We start from the raw sequence: 20,835 nt of genomic DNA on the forward strand, positions 1-20,835 counted from the left end.
AAACACTAAGTGCAAAGTTTATTTTTTAACCAAAAAAGTTAAATACCACTGTAATTTCCTGTGACTTTTTCTTTTGTACTAAACAGGTTTCTGCAACAGAATAAAAAGGCTATATATTTTTCTTTATGATCTTAGTGTGGTCATCGATGTAAAATTGCTGCTACTAGAAGCAACACAAGTTCTATTACCCAGGAATATTTTGACATTTTCTGTTTCTCTTTCTTGCGTTCTCCAAAATGATAAAGTTGACCAAATCCAAGTCGGTTTATACTACATTATAAAAAGATTTAGATGAAGACATATAATGTATGTTCATATAATGTACATAATATCTCGTTTTCAGATTTCATATGATATAAAAGATGAGTATCTCTTGTACGAAAACTATGTGCCCTGGGATCAAATACGATGTAAGTGCTGCCCCCGCAATCCTGCAACCTCAACCATTCATTTTCTTTAAAACTTCTTTTTACATATATTTTATATTAAAAAAAGAATGAGAAAAAAAACTCACTAATTGGTTATTCTGTATTTTTAGTAAGTTCTTCTCATCTTATATTCTTCAAATGAAAAACAATCTTTAAACATTGCACTTAGAAAACATCCACAAGGAATTCTCATTTTTATTTTAGAAGAAAATTTACAAAGCCATTCAAACAGTCTGTTTTTTATGTAATTTCTTTTAAACTCAACTTCAAAAAAATCATGAATATTCAAAATACACTTTGACTTCACTGCTGTCTCTCGGTATATACAGATATGTACAATTGTGGAAAGTCAGTGTCTCTTTACTCACAGTTTATGTTGTACTGTATCTGTATCTGAAATAAAAAGATCTAAATTTCCCTTTCTGTGTATGCAGTTGTATAAATGCATCCAGACCTGGTCCAAAATCTGTGATTGGCTGGTTGGCAGTCTTTAGAACGTTGCGATTGGTCAGCTCAAATAGAGGTCCCATGGCTTGGATCAATGGCTTCTGGGATAGGTCCCCTGGGCATTGCCTGGTAAGAGATGGGCATTGGAGTCTTTACGGGGCTCTGACGGAAAAGACCTCCGTTGGGTGCCCGGTGTTTGCAACGCATGGAGGGGGGCAGAGTGGAACTGCTGAGAGGGAGGGGGAGGCTCCGTCCGGGCACGCGCCCGACTCCAGGACCCTCTTGGAGGAAGGAGGTCACGGACAGGGCCCCAGGAGGAAAATCTCTCAGTGCTTCCTGAGAGCCCTGCCGTGGCCGCATGCTGCCCATGTCCAGGGCAGAGATCTCCAGAGACTGACCTGGTAGCTGCTTGTGTGCCAGATCGTCCTCCATCAGCCCACTCAAACGCTGATGAACCTGCTCCAGATTCACCTCTTTGTCCTGGGAAAGAAAAAAGAAAGATATAGACTGAGAGAGCGCAGAGCAAAAGATTCATGAAAGGATAGGAATTGATTTGTGGGGTGGAAAAAGAAAGAATAAGTGAGACGTGAAAAGGCAAAAAGTGGACAAGGACTCAAGCGAGAAACAGATATGAATGAAATCGAGGAAAATAAAGTGACACGAACACAAGTGAAAATTCAATCCTCTATAAAATGTTCCAGCGCACTTTTTACATTTCAAAAATGACTTCCGCATGCCATGCGATACCAGATGAGCTAGGGACGCTGTACAGATGTATCTCTGATGATTGATACCCATTACACCACTTACTACTGACACCACAGAATACACTCATAACAATAAAACGAGATCAATGTCTCCACCCCCTCCAGCAAGTGAAACCTCTGAATAGCGCGATATACAAAATCTACCAAATGAACGAAATCAACGAGTCTGTACGGAGAAACGGTCATACTGAATTAGAACCACAAGCTTCAGTAATTCAGTGTTTGTGGCTTACTGCGAAGAAGGGATTTCTCATATACAGGATTTCTTCGTTCTTTGATATGCACTGCCGTGAAATAGCTTTGGTTATGCGTCAGTGATGTCATGGCTTGCAGCTTAATGAGAGAATCATGGCAACATTAACAGGGTGCTAACTGCTTCCATTTTCCCCACACACCTCTGATAGTCACTCAATTCTCGTGCAATGCATAATCCATAACTGTCAGTCAACAGTGATAACCATTACATCCATAATTATTCTGTTAATCACTGTGAAGCAGAGAGCATACCATTTGCCTCTTCGTTTTGTAAAACACTAATGCCTTAGTAATGCATTCTTTCCAGAATAATTCAATAACACAGATCTGCTAAAATGATTTTACTGCTACGGTCGATACTGAGAAATCATCTTTGTGTTCTTCAGTTTTGTACCATTTATGGGTTATTAGAAATATCACATTATGAGACTGTTTTTCTAAGTCGTGAGATCAATGAAGATATCATTAGATCGCATGCAGCTGTACTGGAAAGCCTTGGTGCGTCTGGATATGTCATCTAATCAAAAATGCATAATTCTGAAATTAAAATACACCCAATTTAGGGCCCTAGCAGCAGTGACAAATAACAAAACTGGAGGCCAATTTCCTTTTTGATTCCAGTCTGTAATACTTTGGGACATCGGTGTGGCCACTGGATAGGCGATCCAATGGATGACAAAGCAGATGGATTTGATGAGCATAATGGAGATGCACACAGTTAGTGCTTTGGCACAGAGATGCCATGAATAAATCACCATTCTAGTCCGTAAACAGCTAGTACTAAAACATATTAATCCACACAACATGGATAAATAAATCTTTCAGACTCTGCCTGTGTCTCTTCTAACAGTTAGTTCTCCTATGTGATTTTATGCATGGGTAGGTCATAATTGCTCACCACCCACAAGCACACACATAACCTGATTGATGTAGACATGCAGGCGATTACAGAGCCCTAATCTTTTCCAGGAGGATGTTTGTCTCCCTACATAGTTCTGGCATACTGTAGTAAATTATTCTGGCTGAATGTCTCGGCTAATATTTCTTTCTGTATTATGGGGGAAACCAGAGCATGTAGTTGTCACACAAGGAGGTTGTCACAAGGGCTAAATTTAAGGTTTTGAGTCATAAGTCAAATTACAGAAATGTCTACGTTCTAGTGGTTTTGTATGTTGTGTTCAAACACCTACTGTAGTTTAAACATGTTTCTTAATTATACACAAATTAATAGCTTTCCCATGAGCGTTAGATATGCATGGAAACATAAAACCACATTCAGTTTTAACTGTGTTGTATTGCATAGGGATAGTTCACCCAAAATGGAATTTCTGCCATCATTTATTATCCAACAAGTCCAACATGACTTTCTTTCCTCTGCAGAACGTAAAAGAAAATATTTTGAAGAATGTTGGTAACTGAACAACAGTAGTGTGTCCATAGAATAGAGGTCAATGGGTATCGCCGTTATTCAGTGACCAACATTCTTCAAAATATCTTCTTTTGTGTTCCGCAGAAGAAAGAAGGTCATACAGGTTTGAAATGACAAGAGGGTGAGTAAATGACAGAATTTTCTCATTTGATTTTATACATTTGATTGTGAACATGTTGGATAAATTAGCAATTAACTTTGTAGGCTATTAATTATTTAGGCTATGTAATACCAGTTTTCATGGTGACAACTTACCATGTTAACTTTTGGGGCGTGTTGTGTTTAATCAACAACAAAAAAATTTGTTCAATAGCTTTTTTATCATCATCAAATTGAAAAGTAAGCCAACTAGCCCCGATCTCCCCTGCTCTCGACCCTCGTGTTTACCCCGCTGCCAGTCATCCCTGCTCAGGTCTCTGCTGACCTGTGTAAAAAGCCTGCGAGTCCTCCCAGTCTCTCTCTCTCTCTGGCCAAACGTCCCGTGCGCATCCTGCAGCAGTCGCAATTTCATTATATGCCAATGACCCAGACGCCATCTCCAGAGCGCAGCCCTTAGTGTCCTGCATGAGACCACAGAGAACCCGTGACTGTCTGGATATTGGCATATAATTGCAATAAGAAGTCACAAGGGAGAATAAAAATGTAAAATATCAATCTGCAGGGTTAGTTATTGTGTGGTTCTTATTGCTTGTCGGAGCAGTGCTGGCTTATATGCATCAATATCTACAGTAAAGCTCTAATCACTTCCCTCATTACAGCCGTGACAGTACAGCAAGCCATTGAGCTAGGTAATAGGTTTCCCCTTAATAGCTTTTGCATATAAAAAAACATTCCCATTCTGCAGGCACATGGGGAATTTCTTGAACACCCTAAAGTGAGAACAAGGGGTTGGTGAAAGCAATATCGTCTGAAGGCTGACAGAAGCTATGCTTCTCATTCCTTATCTCCTCGTGTGCTATTAATTCAAATGCAGTCAAATTTCCAGCAGCTGACAAATGGTAGTCATAATGCGGACCTGTAATCTTTATTATTCGATATCTTCAATCGTGTCTTCAGAATTTAATATTGTGGTATCGACAATCAATGTTTCTGAACTATAATATGTGGTTTATGAGCTGCGGCTCTCACCAGTGCACTTGCTTCAGATATCACCAAAGGGAAAATAGAGAAGGAGAGGAAAACGGTCGGAAGAGTAAACTGCAGATCACTTGAACATAAGTCAATAAGTCACTGGCTTTCTCATTGCACACACTTTAGTTTAGGGATCCAGGTACAAGCGTTACCTAAAAACCTAGCAGAAGAATCAGTAAATATGCTCTATGCTGTAGCTTCGGGATGCTTTTAATATTGGAAAATAATAGTTGCCAATAATAGACCTTTTAAAGGCGAATTCACACTGCCTCAACAAATACAAACATTTCAATCTACAGTAAAGCTGGCTGTTGGATTTAGAGTCATTTTATTTTTCACACTGACCCAAGAAACACTTATTTGTTGGGGCAGTGCGATCCTTCAGATACCATTCGATTCAATTATAAATCACTTAATAAATCACTACTCCCTCCCCCTCCACCCTTCCTTCTTGCTTTCTCTTTGGCAACACCTCAGCAAACGGGAGTCTGTAAGTTCTTGTTGTCACACCTATAGCTGGGTGTACTGGAGCTCGACTAAATCGGGGCTTGCGTCAGTGGAGTCTGGATCCATAAAGTAGAGTGTGGCAGTGGCTGTACAGTCCTGGGCGCGGTGGGCAGGGGTTGGCCGTAGTTTGGCCGCCTGGGGGGTCACCTCTTTGGGCTGTGCCCGCTGGCAGCGTGGGCCGTTCCACCAAGACTCCAGAGCAGCCACCAGGCAGGCCAGCAGCAGCCCTGCAGCTAAGATGCAAAAGACTCCCGCGAAGCTGTGTAGTCTCAGGGAACGGCCTTCGGGCTGGGTTTCCGCATGCTTGTCCAGGTCGCAGCGACCTTTTCGCGGCCACCATTTCTGCTTGAGAATATCGAGGTCCCCCTTCTCCTGCAAGTCAAGTATCCTGGTGAAGAGAAAAGAAGGGTGGCTCATTATGAGAGCACATAGCCTACTGTATACATTTTATTATTGAACTCTATAAATAAAATACGTAATATCGCTGCTGTCCTTCTGAAACCTCACGTTTATGAAACCTTTATTTTTTGCCATAAATCACCATTATAAGTCACTCTTTATGTTTATCAATGGGTTTTGAAAATATCCAACCAATAAAAAATATTAAAAAGTGCTTTTCCACTTTGACAACACAGTATTTAACCATTTAAAAAATGTTTTTTTTCCATTTCCTGAAAGTGTTTAATACTGAGTCAAATGATACAATTAATGGTCTAATAACATGACAGTTGCACAAGGTCCCCATATTAAATACATCACTTCAAGTGGCATTGAACAATTGCTCTTTAAAATAACTGTATTAATTGGCTTTCTCTTTATTCATTGTTTTATTTGTTTTTTAAAAAATCCCCCATACATACATTCTGTCTCTTTAGTACTATCTCATCTCAATGCAGCAGAGATTTAGAAAGTGAATATATTTGTGAAGCATCCCGAAGAAAGGTCAAAAACTAATGATAGAAAAGAAAATGTCAGAGGTTGAAAAAAATCATCTGCTACATTGTAATCCCCTTGAGTATCAATTTAAACTGCTAGATAAAGAGGAAAATCAAATTTTACATACACAACAGATGTAGAGCAAGGGCAGGTGATGGCAGAGGATTCTATATAAAAACGGGTTTAGAAGCCTTGATGTTTCTGGGAATAGTGCATTATTAATTGCCTGAGAGTTTCCCCCCCTAAAGCTCATCTGCGTGTGAAAAGGATGCGAATATGAAGTACATATGAATGCAAATTACAGTCAAACAAATGAAGAGCTCGAGGGTGGTGTTTCAAAGCCAGCAGATGGAGGAGAACTGAGGGAAATGCACAGAAGAGCAGACGCTGGTGACTCAACGCATTGATTCTCCTGCGAGATGTTATGGACTGCATCTGTCAAGCAAATAAATGTGATGTAAATGAGAGAAAGGACGTTTGATGAAAGGAAATTGGAAGCGATCCATCACGGTCGTGCGCTGCGATATTTGGGAACCTTCGGAGCTTGTTATTGACTTGAAAATGATGGAAATGATGGTGTCCATCTCTCAGCTGGTTTAAAGACCTGTATCATTCTTCAGGATGGTATTGGGCATACGCTCTGACCAGAGGCACTCACTTCTGAGAGAAGAGGTCTCTGTAGGGGCTGCCGTGCTGCAGAGCCAAGCCGTATCCTTTGCTGCTCATGCCGTTTCCCGTGACCACCAGCGTGCAATCGTCATCCGTCAGCGCCAAGTACTCCAGCACCGCCATATCCCACAGCAAGGCGTATGAATCCCGCTTCACCTAAGGGGAGCCACACACACGCACGATAAAATGTTTAATATGCCCACGTGTGGCTGAACATCACAGCAGGTTTTGATGTTTTTGATAAGTGTAACGTAAACACTGCCTGAGGTTTTACTTTTAAGTAACTCGACGCCTGTCAGATGGGTTGCAGACATCATTCAAAATAAAAGGTGTTTATGTTTTATTGAAAGTCAGGAGATGGCTTTGAACTCGTTTCTTCTTAGGAAACTAGCCTTACTCGCTCTCTTTTTCAAGAGATCTGTGTCTCACAAAAAAATGACATTTTACCCCCACCAATAAATAAAGCATCTACTCGTCTCATTTCAACTCGGGCTCCATCGCAAACGTTCATATGACAAGTAGAAAAGAAAAACATATTATGAGAAAGATGGAATGACAAAGGAGCTGGATTCCCCTGACTCTTCCATATAAACATAACATTTCTCAATGTAAAGTCATTTTACACTGGTTTTTAATCGGTCTGTCTTTGAAGTGTACATCTATAGAACTGTATATATATTAAAAGTAAACTTGCCAGTGACAAGTTGCGTGTCTCTCAAACAGGACAAATATGAAAAAATAATCAAAACCTGAAAATATTATATAATATATTATAAACCTAATTTTGTTCTTCTTAAAGAGACACAGACGTGCTGTAAGTAAAATCATAAAAATAAATAATATCTTACATTTTTTTTTAATCCCAATTTATTATGGAACAATGATTTGGCAACTAATGTTGGCAATAACTGTACATGATAATATTTCTGGACACTGTAAGTGAACAAATAAAAGTGTGAAAAATGTGTCCACAGGGTAAAAGTGTCCATAGTTGAAGCAACATCTTTATATGCGAGTCTGCTGGGCAATTAGTGGCAGTTAATCACTTTAGCATAGATGGCCTGACAATAGCATTATTTAACATCCAAAGTGCCAGGGTGCAGCAGCAATTTCTTTCCGTCTTATCTCTTTTCATTATTCTGCTAAGGAAATCAATTCCCACCCTGCTGAATTGTTAGCTTAATAGTCAGTTATGTAACTAGGCTGGAATATGCTCATCGAGAGATTCATGGTTGTAGTGATATCTCCTGTGAAAAAAAGACATCTTCTGTTAAAAAAAGAGTAGCTATGAAATTACATAGCTCTGGAAGGTATTTGCTTCTTTTAAAAATTCTCATGACACTGGCAATAGTTTGTAAACAAAGTGACTTTGAAAGTTTTACCAAACAAGCAGAAATATATGAATGCATCATATGAAATGTAATTTTCATCACTTTGGGATAACAGAACCTTTTCAGAAGAATAAATATTGATCTATATAGTGTAGAGAAGCTGCCTGTTTTCTGACAACTTGCATGTTACATTTCCTGTGCTGTTGTTAATGATGCAAAATGTCAGAATCACTACAATCTCTCCTCTCGCTCCTTGACTCTTTTAGTGTTTGGTGAGACATATTGTGGATTACTAAGAAAAATTGATAGCCAGTCAACTGCAATGTAATGCAAAGAAAAGCTCTCAATAATGAAAACAACTTCAGCACCACGGACAGCTCACTGAGAGTAGACTACATTCAGCACCATGGACAGCTCTCATTGAGTGCTACAAAGCAAAATTCAGAACCACAGCTTTCACCACACTAGATTCATTCAGAAACATGGACAGCCCATTTTGGCATTTCAAGCTCAATTGCATCTCCTTACCAGAATTCTTTTCTGCAGATACCAGATTTTTTTCTGCAGATATATAGGAAAGGTAGTCAAACCTTTAAATATTTCTTCTTTATATAATCTATTAAAAATGAAATGTTAATTGAATCAAGAAAATTGGTGCCCAACCAGAATAGTTCAGTCCAGCCAACCTAATACTGGGCCTCATTTTACCATAAAAATTAAATTGTTATTATAATCATATTTTGATTTAAATTATGCTAGCATGTGATCACAATAAAGCAACACTAGCATTCCTTCAGGCAAGGGTCAACTAATGAAGTAGATTTTAGGAGTACTAAGTGTGACCTCTAGCTCCGAGTTCCCCCATAATAATTGAACATTTGCAGGACTCTTATACTGGGCCAGGTAAATAGATCCTGATCAGTTCCCCTCTACACCTAATCTGTAACTAAAAGGGTTGTTTGTGTGCGGTACCTTGCGGATTCCTTCAGCGGGAGAGGTCACAGAATTGTCCTGTCCCTGGTTTTTATTGATAGTTCTCCATAGCTCTGCGAAAGTGCTGTCTTGCTCCAGGGGGTTTGTGCCCTTCACCCTGAAGTACTCGTACACAGCTGAATCTCTCACTGTCCCGTAGCTCAAATCTGTCTGCTTGGAAAGGTCTTGGAATGTTCTGGAATTAAGGGGAAAAAGTTAATAGATATCTTACAGGCTCAAAAATTCTTCAAAATGCACACATATAGTAATAACAGCAAGGGGCAGAAAATCAATTTAGAGAATTAATATATGCTAAGAATTATTGATGCCTGATGTTCAGAAGGTGTTTTCTAAATTGCCGCTGTGTTAACAAGCATGTTACAGATGGTTTGATTTATTATTTTAGTGTTTAAACAATCTGGAATTCTAGACATGCTTCAAACAACGAAGGCTTTGAATGGTACATTTCACAACCTGCCTGAAGAGTGTGAAAGGAGCATCAAACAACAATTAAAATCCCTCTCTCACTGGAACCAAATCACAACACATCATATGTTTGTATTTACCCACTGGCATAATGTAAAAGGTTATTAAAAGATAATGAAAACAAGGTGCACGAATCAGCGAGGAGTATACTGTATGATAATATATTGATATCTGAGTCACGCAGTGATCTTTTGTGAATTTTCAATTATGATGTATTGCAATTCTTTTCTTTACTTGTTTCTCTTTTATCTGCATTGAACTTTGAAGCAGTTATGTTGTTAGATCATTCTGAGCTTTAACATTTTTGTTTAAACAATGAATATTATTAATTTACAATAAATTAAAAATGGTTTTAAACAGTTTTATTTTTTTCATGCGTTCTCAAAATAAGAATCGGTCAAGCAGTATAAAAGAACAGTATGCATTTTAATGAGGAAAATGAATGAACCAAAATTACATGAAATTGTTTAAGAAATAAAGTAAGCTATGTTTATCATGGCACAGCCAGTGTATTATGCACATGTCCACAGGCTATGGCATGCTTATATGAATGTCTGTGGTAAGTGTAAAAAAAACTTTCGGTTAATTAGGTGAATTATAACCAGGGCAAACATGCCTGCCATGTCCTTTACCCTTCTATGATGCTTCACCTCTCAATCATGAATCAAAGAGCTGTGAGGCTGAACCTCTGACACACCGCTTATCGATCTGGTAATAATGAGGTTAAAGAAAGACCTTTATCTACCATGGTCATTACTAAAGAACTTTAAATCAGACTGCAGTGCACTAACCAACTGTCTCACCTACTGTCTGAGTGCACATGGGTCTGAAATGTGTTACAGCGAAGAAGCTCAGACTCTAGACTCCAGGATTCTAAAGTAAGCCACAATCAATTTGAAAGCAGACTAGGCAACAATAAATATGTCACGAACAATAAACGAATGAGTAAAAAATTGAATTATTTGTGAAAAAATAACTCCCCATGACAAAATAAAGTTCTATTCGGTGCAACTGAATCGTTCCACGCACGGTGATGTATTTAGGACAGCCGGCTGCTTTTCCCTCTTGCGTAATGACAGCGTGTTGCGTCTCCTTATGATTTTCAGTGGGAAGTGACTTCGTGTTGAGATAAGCATCTTCCATCACCCTTGACAAGGCTATTTAACAGGACTCGTGCAATTATTTACAGATTCAATGAGTCAGATAGCGAAGCTTGGGAGGATAATATCAGAACAATTAATCAGGTTAATTACAGTATAGTGATAGCTTGTGCCACAGCTGGAGGGGGAAAATAAAACAACAGAAATAGTGTGTCATCAAGTTTTATTTATGATTTTGAGTCAACCCTGCTGTGCTGCTTTATAACATTTAGATTTCCCTCTACTAAAATTGACATTTTCTTTGTTGGGCAAGTTTGAATAATACTTGTGATACGTGTTCATGTCGTTTAAGAAAGACTTTGTTTCAAAAGGATTGCATCATTTGTAATATATTAATTATTTATCTTTTTTTACTTTTAACTTTTTTAGGTTGTTTTATAGAGACAAAGACAGAATGTGGTTGGCATGCCAGCTGCCTCATTTGGGACAGACCATTTTTGGCCTCAGGCCTAATTTGACCCAAATGTGGACAGACGCACCATGATTATGCAAAGATGAAAACAGCACTTGACAGACAGTTGGGGTTGACATGGACAGAGACATCCCACAGACTAAGAGACAATATTATTCATTTAACAAAGTTGTAAAATGAACCTTCATTTTAAAATGAACCCTGCTTTAATTCACTCCACACTTTAATGTCCTGTTTTTAACTGGTTTTGACATAAGCAGAAGGTATTTTTGGCCAGCCTACTCGAGAATAGAGAGTTCACCATGTTCATTGTGTTATTATGATTGTTGTGAAAAATACTCGAACAACAGACAACTTACATGAGCAGCTCAGCTGGGTCAAGCGACCTCAAAGACAACCAGCATTAGTAAACTTGCATGCATGTAGAAACATGAACATGATAAAAGCATTAAAGATATAACATAATCTTTGTATATGTAACATAAAAGATGTAATGAATATACTTTAGGATGTTTTTGTTTGAGAATATTGAAGATACTGTACATCCAACAAAGCAAGCAGAAAGTTCAGCAGCAAGCAAAACTGCATACATACAGCCAACACGGTGTTGTATTTAAACCCATTCAGGCTGAATCATCCGTTGACTGCAGTGCCCACTGGTCTAAAGCCAAAAAACACTCGATGTAACAGCATCATAAATCATGCAAACTAACCGAACCACTAAATGCGAAGTAAAAAGAACTATTGCAATAATATTACTATTTTCCTCTAATTTCACAAAAACCTAAATGATAAATGGCATCTCCATGCTTTGCCTGTATGCAAACAATTCTAAAATACACTGTTTTGCAATGTACTATAAATGCAAAATAGTACATTTTAAACATTCACTGTATGTTGTTGTGAGATGGAACTGAAGCACTGCCAGAGCGGCTAATCGGGACAATTTCCGGTGGGATGCACATCATTTGGGCCAGTCGCGGGCTGACAATAGTACATGAAGCATGGCAGTAATGTAAAATTAGCTACGACAATACAATAAAAAGACACTTTTGCATGAAAGTGTAAAATAAGTGTAAAATAAATTATATGTATCGCATAGTGCACAAAGCTAAAATATTGCTGACTCTTGAGGCTAGATAAGAATACAACCTTTAGTGCTTCATTGCTTAAGATCATTTTCTCTTTAAATTTCGTCTTCTTTGTTTAATAAAACATCTAATAAAATGGAAGTTAAATTAACTTTGAACTAATTAACTGTTGTTTTGGTTAATGTCACAGATTGAAGACCTAAAAAGCACAAACGTTTAATTGTTTGTTTAAAATGTACAAGGAAAACAGGTGTGTCGAAACAGACTGCTTTACCAGGTACATTCGAAAAAATCTTGGTACCAAATAGAGTCTCCGGCTCTGGACTGTACAATTAGAACCCCATCAAAATAGTCTTCCAAGCGCCCAACTGATTAGCCAATCAGCAGCCTTTCCACCAGCCAATCACAGGACACTAGCGGGGTCCTATTTGGGAACCTTAGCCTGAAACCCATTTCACATTTAATGCTGGGGAGAGCTATGAAAGATTCCCAGTGGACTCCCAGCTTGCTAATGATACCATATCATGCACCAGCAGGGCTGCCTGATTTTAATAACAGTTACAAACAAGGTGATTAGCACAACCATAGCAGCTGTGGATGATGCCACCGCGCGGAGAAGAAATAATTCCCCTGGGCCTTCACACACACACACGCACACGCACACACGAATGACAAATGTGATGGTACAAAACTCTGCATTAATGCTCCAAAGCCGAACCCTGGGGAATACTGTGTGAGGCATTTCACTGGTGAACTAACAGGTCTGCCAAAAGTATAAAGTCAGAATTCAGATAGGGAATGTATTAAGCCTCACCTACCTTTCAGCTGGGCCGGTAAACCAAATTCAATGGGCAGGCAGATAACATTTACAGAGTCACGGTGAAACTATTTGCACATCAGGTAGGGCATTACCAGTTTATTTAAGAGCACTCTCTTTGTCAAGAAGGAGGTTTTAAAGCAGAAAGGGAACTTACACTTTGACTGCAATCTGACGGCTGTGTACCAAAGAAAATCACACTGCGCTTTGGCAGATGAGACTCGGAGACCCGTGTGTTTATAACAACAAGTGCATGAGAATTCTCTGAAGTGGGAGTACCCAAAACACATAAAAGGGGAAATAAAGGTCTGGCATCCACAGAAAGCAAAAGGAAAAAAAGAATTTAATATGGTGCGACCTTTTGTGGAATTTATGGAGAATGTCAGGAGCTGTGAGCCCCACGCTGGGAAGTGAAGGGCCGACGTGATTTCTAAGACACAGCCAGCATGCTGAGACTTCAGTAGAGAGCAGATTTCATTTGGAAAAAATAGGGCATATTAAGCCAAGTATCATTGTATCCTTGCACTTCTTTCACACTTTGAGAAGCTGTATTTTATTAGATGCTAATGACGACATTTATGATATGATTTTCTAACCTAGACACGGGTTTAAAAATGTGACAGATCTAATAAAGTACTACAGCACACCATGTGGTCTTTGAACAGCATCTCTTAAACTGGGACACTGGGGGGTCCTTCTCAAATAGCTAGGGGGTCTGCTTAAAATTCCTGAAAATTTCACCAAAATAGCTCCAAATCAGCGACTATGAAATGAAAAGTAAACCCCTCACTACAAGTATAAGCTATATAATAGTAGAAATTGGTTAAAGAAATCAAATTTGCAAAGAGGATTTTTCCCGTTTCTATGGTAACAGCGATTTTTCTGAATTATGCAAAAGGCTTCTTGACTCAAAACCCTGGTCTAGAACACATACAACAATGCAACTAGTGAGAGTTAATACTGTACTCCAACCTTACCCATGCATGTGAATGAGCAACTTCCCATGAACTTAGATGGAGAGTTGGACTAGTTAGCATTTGTCTTACCGAACAGCATTGTCCATGCGAGAAACGGTGAGGTAGGCTGCCAGGTTGGCTGTGTAGGATGAACAGACGATTAGGGTGAACAGCCACCAGCTTCCCATGGCAATCCTGAGAGCCACTGAATTCATGAAGGACTCGCCACCTACAAAGACAAGACAGAAGAGAAACATTGCAGCGTGTCTGTAATTGTAACTCCATAACAAAAAAACCACAATCTTTCTCCTATTTCAAGAATGTTCTTTCCGTTTTTATTAAAGATTTTTAACATCATTCTTTTTCTTGAAAAATACAGACAGGTCTACCACATTTTGTTCTCTAGCACAATACCTCATTTTTACTTCATTTTCAAGCTCTCTCACCCATGGCGTTCCACCTCTGTTACCTGGGGAGATCTATAATAACTGAAGATAGCTATTAGCCATCAGTAATACAATGACAATTTGTCAGAACGGCCATCAAGGGAGAAAGATGCCTTCTGTTCCTAGAAGGGTGCAGTTACAACATCTACCAGCAAGGGTACCGATTGTCCCTTGCAAAGTCTACAGTATATCTTATACCTATGAGATTTTTCTTGGCGGTGCTTTTTTGGCAGTGATACAGTACTGCATGCAATAACATTCATTCTCCCATCACGGGATTCCTCAGGAAAGCTCAACACCTTAAACCGGTAGAAATGTCAACACAATATTCCTCTCCAGGACACACCGCCTTTATCACTGAAATGTCATCACTGACACCGGGACGGTGAGAAAGAAATGAAAAGATCATGATCACAGCTCATTAGGGAATGAAACTTTTCTAAAGGGACTTTGAGACTTTATATAAAATCTGTGTCCATTCAGGTCTAAAATGAACTCCACATAGATATGAAAGGTCAAAGGTTAGGTAGGTCATTCACGGCCATTACTGGTTTGACAGAGCATTAGGGTTTAAAATGATGAATGCCCACCCCCACCTACACCTAAATGTGTCGGGTGAGTGAAATCATAGACGACATTGGAAAAAAATGACCCATCAAATGGGGAAAAAATCCCAGTATGAGATTTGAACCTGCAATGTTCCATAACGGCGAGTAAAATAATTTCAGACAGAACTGATTGTGACCAAGGACAAGTAAACAGACTTTGGTCCATGTGCACCCACGTCTAATATGTGTTGAGTTAATGATGTTTTAATGGCTTACGTCAAGGGTTAGGGGTCGGAAAAACGCTGAGAACCAAAGCGTTAATGTAAACACAAAACTTTTACAGAATTGTTTGCTTAAGCTTTGAGGCCATGTAAAGATCAAACAGAATAGAAACTTATATTTCATTTGACAAACAACCTCCCAAATGTAGAGATGACTCCTCGCACGTCACTGCTCTTTAAAAGAAGCGTTATTTCACAGCAGATCCATCTTATGACTTTCTGTGCCAAAAGTGCCGTTTCATTGTGGGTTGCAAAAATGCTTTGGGATAATTCATTTTGCAAACACAATGCAGACTCCCCAGGGATTGTCTTATAGTGCCTTGACTTTGGAAATTCTAAAAATACTCTATATGAATTATATATTCTGCTGAAAGAGATCTTAAAAAAAGTATTAAAATGCTGCACAAGCTGTACCGACATAGACAACAACAACGACATCAGCTCTCGACTGCACCATCCAGACAGTTCCTCAGCAATGATACGTCATCCCTCACTTTGATGTTGATTAGACATGACCCAGCTCACCTTGCTGTACAAAAGCTCCGTAGACGATCCAGATGGCACTCTGGAAGGACGTGGTGACAGGAGCAGGCTGGTGGGGCCCAGGAGGATTTTGGGAACGGACAGACTGGATGCGGCGGAGCAGAAAGACCATGACACCCACCACAGGGATGGTAGCGGCTATACAGGCCCACACGGCCAGGTCAAACGGTGCCAGCAATGAGAAGATGCTCAGTCTCTCCTCGGTTTTGCTCATCAGAATTCCCACGGAATAATCCAGATAACGTTTGCTGAAGTCAACCACGTTCTCTCGCTCAGGAGTGATGGTTATGGCAGAAATAGCCACATCTGCCCTCTGAATAGCAATGTTTGAATAGCATGTTATACAGTACAGTACTTGCAATATAAGTAGGCCTATCATAATATTGTCAAGGCTGGATATTTCAATCACAAGAACCTTCATTTACCACAATAAAAGGATAGCAGTGTGACGTAATGATACTTATAACAAACACATTATTTGTAAAACGTATCGTACACTACGTAGAAATCGTAAACAAACAAACATACTGTAACACATTACTACAACTCAATCTTCCTATAAATGAATCTTACCTTCCCAATCAGCTCTCCGATCATTCCGTTCCAAGAACCATTGGCTTGTGGAGATCCGTATTTCGCATCAGCCACTTGATACATTTCATACTTAAAGCCCAGAACTTTGGCCAGGGCGTCCAGGACATCTATAGAAAATCCTTTGTATCTCTTAGGCTGACCGAGAATGTTCTCCGCCACCATTACGAAAGGCTCCTCCTGAAAAAGCAAGCGAAAATTAGGGTCTTATTATAAAGTCACTTACTCACTTATTGATTTGAAACTTTAAATTAATAAGCAGAACACACCTTCTTGTCCTGACTACACTTTGCGTTTGACCTTATTGCAAAGTTTGTCGTTTTTGGAAGTGTTCAAATAATGACACTTTACAGGCAACTTGAGCACAACGGACAGGCTTAAAAGCTGACGCAGCCATTATTTGGCGTTACCATCAAACATGATCGAATCTTTTAACTTATTCGTTAAAGGAGAAGCGAAGATGACCGCAGAGAAAGATCCGACATGACATAGCAGCTAATAAGTATGAACATGCTTCTGCAAATAAAAGATTTAATATTCATCTCTAAACTTATTTCAGTTTAATAGGTCCGTTCAGGAGGAAACTCGGCTCTCAGATTAGCCCTCTGTCACACACAAAGGTGACGAGACTGTTATACCAGTGACAGCTGGAACCCTTCGGTCTCAGGTTAATCTAAATGAAGTGTCCTGCAGAACTTTTATACCATGAGCAGTGAAGCGTGCGATGCCTCATCAGACAGAAATTACCTTTTTAAATTCACCTGAGCAAATTGCAGTAAGGCATGTCGCTGCTAAAGACGATTGACTGTTTTTGAAACCGGCCTTAAGATCCAGACAAATGGAATATCTGAGGAACCCATGAAGGTAATCGTATTTAGAGGGTCCACAACAGTGATAGACTAAAGAATTAATAAAGAGCAGTCTCCATCAATCCCTAGAGGAACCATGAGGAGCAAGCAGGACTAAAGCACTGACGCCAGATGATCATGGCACAAACAAGGTAGGGAATTCAAATGCTGCTATTATGCCAACAATATACAATCTATCGAACTGTGGTCTATAATACTGTGTATCAAAAGAAACCTTTCAACACAATATACTATATTCATTGGTGCCAGTGACAGGTTGTTACAGCACTATTGAGATTTTACGATCAGATTTAGGATCTGTGTTGGAAATTACACACTTTTTTTTATCAAGCAATCATTCACTCATGATTTTGGGGGTCAGGTCAATAAACAGTTGACAGGAATGTTGCTCCAGGAGCATGTCTTGAATTTGAAAATCATCTTGTGCTTTATTCGGCTGTGATTTAGAGCTTTCTCTCAATGCGATATCACGGAGACATGACCGCAGCGATTGCACCAACAGGGAGCTGATTTACGGAAATACGTACCAGTAAGGTCACCACTTTGAGAGTTACTCCATGCATGCCTTGCTCAGCCCGGTTCTCCCTCAGACTCCCATTCAGCCCACGATCAGAGTCCCACGTCGCCAGCTGGGAGACGGAGAGAGAAACATTGTGATTGAGTTGTGATCAAGTTTGAGCTGATATAAAGAATTGCAAAGAAAGAGCTGATCAAAGCCAGGTGACCCGACACAACCCGAGTTCTTCTCTTTAAAATTGCCCTCAAATGCTTATCGGTTTATGATTGATCCATCACCACTGGGTACAAATTCAAGATTAATCTCGGGCCTTTGGGCGTTTGTGCTTTAGCTACACGGCCAGGTTAAAATGGTCATGTAAGCTTGCTAGGCGGAAGTCTAGGCAACAGCTGTCAGCCTGGTGACAAATCAGCAGTTCACATTGTTTCCCCCCACTCTTTAAAATAAGATAAAAGGTAAAGTGGAAAAGAAACCCATACACGCACACACAAATATCTATCCTTTATACAGACTGTATTCTTGCTAGTATCAACAAAGAAAATAGAAAACAATACAAAAACAGCCAAACTTTCCCAAAAGTTTTCTTGTTTCCCAAGGCCCCAGAGGTTGAACCCTTGTAAACAGAAACAAGAGTTATATTAAAAAACTTAATATAAACTGTATTTGCATGTCCGCAAGGAAACACCAAAGATTGCAAGGCAGTGAAGAATGTTTTAGGTAAGCTTATAATTTAGGCTTCTGTTCTGTATAAATTATTCATGGCACTCAGCACACATCTTTCTTACGGGTTTGCACAACAATCAACACAATGTAATGCTATACTTGCAGTGTAATAGATGGATGGAGAAAGAAAAGACAAATCAATATGCAAACAGATATTAGAAAGAAGACAAATCACAATCATTACGCAAACACTACAATGTCATTTTAAAATGTGGCCAAAACATTATAAGTCAGTGTTCAGTGTTCACCCAAAGTGGAACTGACAAAGAGAAGTGGAAACTACTTATTTTGTCCTTCTACAAGCAATGACAGAGTTTATTTCAAAACGTACGGCCACATCTCATGATAAAAGACTTGATCAATCCATCTTCGACTCCAGTCCCATCCATCATAATCCCAATATCCCACTAAATCTGTGAAGGATTCAACAGGCTGCAGATCTAATATCTCGGACATGCAGAAACTCTGACCCTGAAATAACACTCGGCTTTCATCCCGCCAGCTTTTGACCCTACGGTCTTTTTCGAGTGACAATATGACTGAAGCTTTATCATCTGCCCTATGACATATCATTACTCATTCCTACAGCACACGATCCCTGTCACAGTAACAACAACTCCCCCTCTTTCATTTGCTAAATCACATTCAGTTCAGAAAGCTTACCTGCCATTTTGTATATTTAAAAAAATGCGTAATAGAGACATAAAAATAGACCAGGCTTCAGCTCTGCCGTCTTTCATTTCACACCCTTGAAATTGGTCAAACTTCCAACTGGTAAGAAATGTTCTTCTGACATCAGCTCATGTTAATGTAGGAGGTAGAGCCCCCCAAAAATGAATTACAAAAATCAAATCACACTATATAACTTATTTACTCAAGTAATGTTTGTTTTATTTATTTATTATTTTCCTTTTTTTCTTTAACAAAGCAACTGTTTTTGACTGACACCTGATTTACCTCACTTAAAAGGACAGTTCACCCAAAAATAAAAATTCTGTCATCATTTACTCACCCATAGTAGGAAAATTGTGTTCAACAGAACAAAGAAATTTATAACGCAATTTTTACTACTATGGTAGTCAAAGGTGACCAAGAGCTGTTTGGGTATAAGCATTCTTCCAAATATCTTTCTTTGTGTTCATCAGAACAAAGATTTGAAACAACTTGAGGGTGAGTAAATGGAAGCAAAATAAATTTCAAAATGTATTTGTCATAAAATAAGAACAGTTCTTCCATTAAAAAAAATAAAAAATAAAATCTCCATCATCTCACAGTGTTTTCCCAAGTGAGTGAATGGATTTTCTTTCATGTTTTTCCTTACATTTCCATTCTAGCTTCTGTCTGTGCTGTTAAATAGTTAATCATATGGGAAGGTGTTAACGGGGATTAAAAGACAAATGTCCACTTGAGATGTTGTGTCAGAGAGCACTTGAAAGGCAGATCTACAGCACGTGTGTGTGTGTTCTACCCTGCAGTTTGTGTGAGTTACAGTATGCGCAAATAACCCTAACCAGCAAATTCCATATTTGTCTAAATAAAAAACGAAAATGTACATTTGGCAATTTGCATTTTCTTTTATCCAGTGCATTCAAGGTATGTTTTTTTTATCATTATGTGTCTTCCCTAAGATTCAAGCCCATTAACTGCTCTACCAATTTAGCCACAGAAACACAGTGCACAGGAACCACACACTGTTACAACATTCACCTTTATTTTGCAATGTGTCAATCAAAAACATCTTGAGATCGAAATGTTGTAACATACAGTATATCCAATGTGTTTTTGGAGGAATAATATTAACAGCAGCCTCTTCTGCTATACAATAACAATACTCTGAATACTCAACATTAAATCGTCTTGTTTAGAGACACAAAGCAAAGAAGTTTACACAACACATCATTGACTCTCTTTTGTCATTTCCTACTGTGTTGGCTTCTTTGTGCCATGATACACAGAGCTGGATTCTGTTGTTTTCAAGCCTCTCTTTTGTTCTCTTCATCTCTAGTTTGCGATATTAGAGCTACAAGCCAACCCGAATCCAGCCTGTGAAGGCACAAACATTTTGTCAAGTAGACTAAAGGGCTATGTGCCAGATTTTCACAAATTGTGTTGTTTGTAACTTTGGGAGTGAACATCTCCACATATTGTAGTGGAGAGAGAGAGAGAGGAACAGAAAGAGAGACAGAGGATTACAAACAGCCGCTAAAGTACAGTAGATAACAGGATAAGACATAGAGACGTGTGGTGCGAGCGTGAGAGGGGTTTTAAAAGCGCATCGTCAGGGTTGTGTACTGTAAGTTACCGTTTCTGTGCTTGCTTAGAGAGAGATGTGCCTTTTGATCTCTTTATTGAGTCTGTGAGAGAAACTCATTACTGTTCATCAAATCGAATGAGATTCGTGCTTTGGCGGGTGAAAAATTCACCTCATCGCTGCATCTCTAAATACACAGGAACAACTGCGCCTCTCTGTATTTAAATCACTGAGGCCATTTACAGGTCCTATAAGATTACGCTGCAAATATT

The 20,835-nt window shown here is 39.1% G+C and overlaps 1 protein-coding gene across 6 annotated transcripts in view; it reads right to left on the reverse strand.

Moving 5' to 3' along the window:
- Positions 1-611: 611 nt before the first annotated feature.
- The window catches only part of grid1a (glutamate receptor, ionotropic, delta 1a), a 241,885-nt gene continuing 221,661 nt past the window's right edge, over positions 612-20,835 (reverse strand). For 3 of the 6 annotated variants that reach the window (XM_057343318.1, XM_057343320.1, XM_057343321.1), the window contains 9 exons: positions 17,600-17,701; positions 16,186-16,383; positions 15,595-15,925; positions 13,885-14,023; positions 8,873-9,068; positions 6,559-6,725; positions 5,112-5,352; positions 3,751-3,886; positions 612-1,355 (listed from right to left, as the gene is read on the reverse strand). In XM_057343318.1, the coding sequence (XP_057199301.1) occupies positions 967-1,355; positions 3,751-3,886; positions 5,112-5,352; positions 6,559-6,725; positions 8,873-9,068; positions 13,885-14,023; positions 15,595-15,925; positions 16,186-16,383; positions 17,600-17,701 (1,899 nt within the window). In that variant the 3' untranslated portion in view covers positions 612-966. Of the gene's footprint in view, positions 1,356-3,750; positions 3,887-4,967; positions 5,353-6,558; positions 6,726-8,872; positions 9,069-13,884; positions 14,024-15,594; positions 15,926-16,185; positions 16,384-17,599; positions 17,702-20,835 lie in introns of those variants that run through there. The other 3 variants (XM_057343319.1, XM_057343322.1, XM_057343323.1) reach the window with 3 other exon arrangements.

The sequence above is a fragment of the Triplophysa rosa genome, linkage group LG10 (assembly GCF_024868665.1).
Source record: "Triplophysa rosa linkage group LG10, Trosa_1v2, whole genome shotgun sequence".
NCBI lineage: Eukaryota > Metazoa > Chordata > Actinopteri > Cypriniformes > Nemacheilidae > Triplophysa > Triplophysa rosa.